General features: G+C 43.3%; 2 protein-coding genes across 2 annotated transcripts; one reads left to right on the plus strand and one right to left on the minus strand.

Annotated features, from left to right (window-relative positions):
• Positions 1–2,075: 2,075 nt before the first annotated feature.
• Positions 2,076–2,606, plus strand: M421DRAFT_8241 (uncharacterized protein; the record flags this gene model as incomplete). Its single annotated transcript, XM_033597535.1, has 1 exon — positions 2,076–2,606. One exon carries the CDS (start codon positions 2,076–2,078, stop codon positions 2,604–2,606), a length of 531 nt encoding a protein of 176 aa, XP_033445230.1.
• A 93-nt stretch (positions 2,607–2,699) lies between these two features.
• M421DRAFT_71145 (uncharacterized protein) lies at positions 2,700–3,009 on the minus strand (the record flags this gene model as incomplete). Its single annotated transcript, XM_033596766.1, has 2 exons — positions 2,700–2,864; positions 2,932–3,009. Coding segments are annotated over 2 exons (243 nt in total), but the record flags the coding sequence as incomplete, so codon positions are not given.
• Between the last annotated feature and the right edge of the window lie 1,239 nt (positions 3,010–4,248).

The raw sequence follows: 4,248 nt of genomic DNA on the forward strand, positions 1-4,248 counted from the left end.
TTTTAAACAATAATGGCTATGGCAGCTCACTATAACATGGAGCTTAAACAATACAACGTTACTAACGCGTTTGTTCATGCTACAATGGACAGAGAGGTCTACATGAGGATGCCACGAGGCTATTAGAAGCCCAGCACGATACTGCAAGTAAATAAGGCACTTTACAGCCTATGCATCTCTCCCCTCCTCTGGCAGAAGAACTTTACTGCAACACTAAAAGCACTAGGTTTCTAGACTGTGCCTTACAAACCCTGCTGTCTAACTAAGGGCGGCATTATTATCTTCTTTTATATTAATAATATTATCCTTGTGTATAATAAATTAAAAGAGCAAGAGGTAATATAGACAATTAGCCACGTACAGAGCAAGTACACCTACACAGGAGGGCACGACCTATAGTGGTTCCTTAGTATAGAGATTATACAAGACTAAGCAAGCAAGAAAATCTACCTATCTTAGGCAGTGTACTCAGACAAAATTAGTTGCCTTGCTAAGAACACAACTATATGACATAACACTCTAATAGCAACAACTAAACTACAGCCAAGGAGTGGACTAGCAGCGCTAGCAGAAATTAACAAGTATTAACGCAAAATTGGATTACTGCTGTTCGCTGCGGTCACCACGCGACCTAACATTGCGTTCGCCACATCAAGGCTTGCCAGGTTCCTCACCAATCCAGGCATCAGCCACTAAGATGCTGCGGACTGGGTCCTTCTATATTTACTCAACACTAAACAGCGATCACTGCAGCTTAGAGGAGGCATCAGCCTCTAGGTAGCAAGTGACGCGTCCTTTGCTGACAATACTATAGACAGAAAGAGCTCCTAAGGCTACGCAATTAAACTCTTTAGCAGCCTCATTACATAGAAAGTAAATAAGCAGGACACAGTAACAACATTAACAACTAAGGCTAAGCTTCTTACTCTTACCTAGGTTGCAAAAGAAGCACTTTTTATCTTAAGGCTCTTGCGTAAACTACACGTTAATATAGGTATACACACTATTATAATACAATACAATAATAAATAAACAATTCAACTAGTTACTAAGGAAGTATTACAACTACATACTAAACTTTAGCATGTAGATATCCACAACTACTAGCTCTAACAGGAGGTGGCCGCTAGAAAGATTATTATAGAACACGTCTAGTCTGCAAGCATAATAGCAGACAGACTTACAAAGGTACTCCTAGTAAATAAGTAGGAAGGTTTCCTCTAGCAACTTAGTCTAGTGAACAGGGAGTTAACAGAAGTGCTAAACAGCAGGCCTCTAGACAGGATTTAAGAATAAATTAAGGACCTTACACACGCATAAATAGTTAGCTTAAAGAGTTTCTAAGCTAAAGGGGGTGTGTTAGATAAGAGTAAGCAGCGAGAGGTTAGATCTGCGCAATTAAGCAGGGACCTGTCGTGCAGCCAATCAGCAGTTGCCAGGTCGATTAAGCGAGACCTGGCAACTCCTGATTGGCCCGCACACCGGCGGCCGCGAACAGCGCTAATTCCCCCCCCACTTCAATCCTGTAGCAACCAGCACGACGCGACGGCAGAAACACCATCGCCACAATCATCAATATATCATCATACCACCTAAGATCTCGTTAAGCACATACTCTGGCTCACAATACGAGCATCTGACAAGCCTAAACATCGCCCACTTAATAACAGCTACTGTTTTCTAACTACTAAACGCAATAACATTGCTCGCTCACTATAGAGGCACCACCTAAGCATCTAGATTTTCTAGATACGCTGACTACAACAGAGGGTTATCTCGCGCTCTGCACAGGCACCGCTAAGAGTTAAGGCTACCAGCAGATGTACACTAAACACATACTGCAATGCTACTGCGTTAGTAAAGAAAAGCTTAAGGCTGTTATTAAAGAAGCTGTTGAATTTGTTGCTAGTAAAGATGAGCTCCTACAAGGCGCACAGAGTAGCAGTAACAGCCCTAGCTAGAAGACCACGCAGTCTGCCCTAATAAGATGGCTAGTGCAGAATTCTTTATAGAACACAGACGAGCTGTTTGGCGAAGGCAACAATATTGTGCCAGAGGCAGCCAAGAAGGAGGCGATGCTGCGTATTGCCCAGGATGCTCGAGAGGAAATCAAGATCAATGGCATGGCATACAGCATTAACCTGCGTGCTAACCAGGAACCCACAAACGACGAGCTCTTCTTCAGTCACAGTACCGCAACCTTGCCCACCCGCTCAGCTGTGAGCGTTGCGGCAAGTCAGATGCGATATCTTGACGTGAGCAATGGCATGCCCTCTATCCCAAACATCCGCTTGAGCAACATTTCATTCATCAACGCCAACAGGACGCCCATCAAACGCGTCACTATAAAAAAAGCCCTCCGCCCTGACGCCTTCAGCAACAGAACTAAGATGATGACGTCAATGGATGTAGATTACCTGCAGCTGCGTGCTGCAACCGCCGCTGCAGCTATCATCAACGAGGCGGACCTATTGCTGAGCTTCAATAGCGACAAGATTGGCAGCCAACATGAGCTTGAAGCTGCTATCAACGACTTTGCGAATAGTATCCGCCAAAGCAACAACTTTGAAATTGTTGTGACATTAGCAAACACTGAACAAGGCTAGAAAGGTATGTGTTTAAAGTTTCTATACTGTTAATAACGTAGATTATCACCGAGCCGGCCATATCACCAAACTGGCCATTTTCTCTTAGCACGACTAACACAAGTTACTGCAACTACAACTACTTGCTATTAAACAGTGACCTAGCATACTGTGTGCTTGTATTAGATTTAGAAGATATTTCTGCACCCTCCTAGCACGTTTGTGCGTTGTGTCTAGTTTTGCTGCAGTTCCTACAGCGCTGAACAGTTGACTAAGCTCCTAGTTGACCACCTCCACCCTAAGTCTTCTTAGATAGCTGAGCTGCTACACACTCCTCAGCAGCTACCCGCGATGCTGCTAGGCCATACTTAAGTGTGCCACTATGCTGAATCTGCTTTCTCTTACGCGATTTTCTCTTAGTTATTACTGCTAATTACTCTTTAAGCTCTTGCACGTGGGCCTTAATAAGGACGTTTTTGTGCAGTATCTCTTTAGCCCCTTTTACAAGCTTTAAGAACCCCTCTTGCACTATACTTAGTAATTATTAGAAGGAGTTACTTACAAGCTTAGATTAAGACCTAAACTTATGTGTATTGCTTAGTGTCTTAGATTGCTACAGCGTTTTAGGTAGAGGTACTGCTAGTAGGGTATGCAGCCGCACTTTAAGGCGATCTAACACTACCTGCGTATTAGTAGGAACAAGCCCTAATACCTTAAAGGCCTTTTAGTAGTTAACCTTTGTAAATATATTAAGGAACGCATCCCTAAAGGCTAGTAGGAAGCCTTCCTTATTAATGTGGAAGACGTGTTAGCGTGCTAAGTCTTAAACATATTAGGAGTACTTGCGCTTTAATAGCAAGAAATAGACTACGTTAAGTAGCTAGAGGATGTGCAACAAGTAAGGTGGCATATAGAGAGTAAGGATTTAGTTCTCTAGGTAATAGTCCTTAAACTCCTAGTTAAGATAGCTCTTATAGCTGTCTAAGAAAAGTAGCCTATACACTCCTACCTAACGCGTCTTTATATGCGTGTTAAAGTGCTTTAACTACTTAAGGCTAAGTGTGTTGTTTGTCTAACTATTCTTAGAGACTAAGAGCTTCTAATTGTAGGGTATATCTGTCTCCTTATACTAGGCAGAGATGTAGACGCGTCCTTTGTAGATAATAAAAGGCGGGGTTGCATACCCAGCGGCGCAGATGCTCTAGATAACGGTAACCCACTTGCGATCACCTGGCTGAACAAGCTCTGGCCGCGCACGTCTCTCTAAGCCTGTTACAACCTTTAAAGACAAAGCGACACCTATCTAGAACCTAGTTTTATTAAAGTTGTGCATGTTATTGTTGTAAACGCTATACTTGACTTAAGTATCCTCCACTAGCTTAAACCACGCGCTAATTATCTCAGGATCTTCCTGTAGTATCCTCTGTCTAGACTGGCGGATGGGTACCATGTACCTAGGATAGGGTATAAGTAGGGTATAGGTCGCACGGACGTAGGTATAGGTAGGGGAGGGTCGCACGGACCATAGGTATAGGTAGGGTAGGGTTGCACGGACCATAGGTAGGGTAGGGTAGCACGTGACTGGGTATAGGTATAGGTAGGGTAGCACGTGCTAGGTATAGGTTTGGTTTGGGTATATTACTAACCTAGTTTGTATACAACT

The sequence above is a fragment of the Didymella exigua genome, assembly GCF_010094145.1.
Source record: "Didymella exigua CBS 183.55 unplaced genomic scaffold M421scaffold_33, whole genome shotgun sequence".
NCBI lineage: Eukaryota > Fungi > Ascomycota > Dothideomycetes > Pleosporales > Didymellaceae > Didymella > Didymella exigua.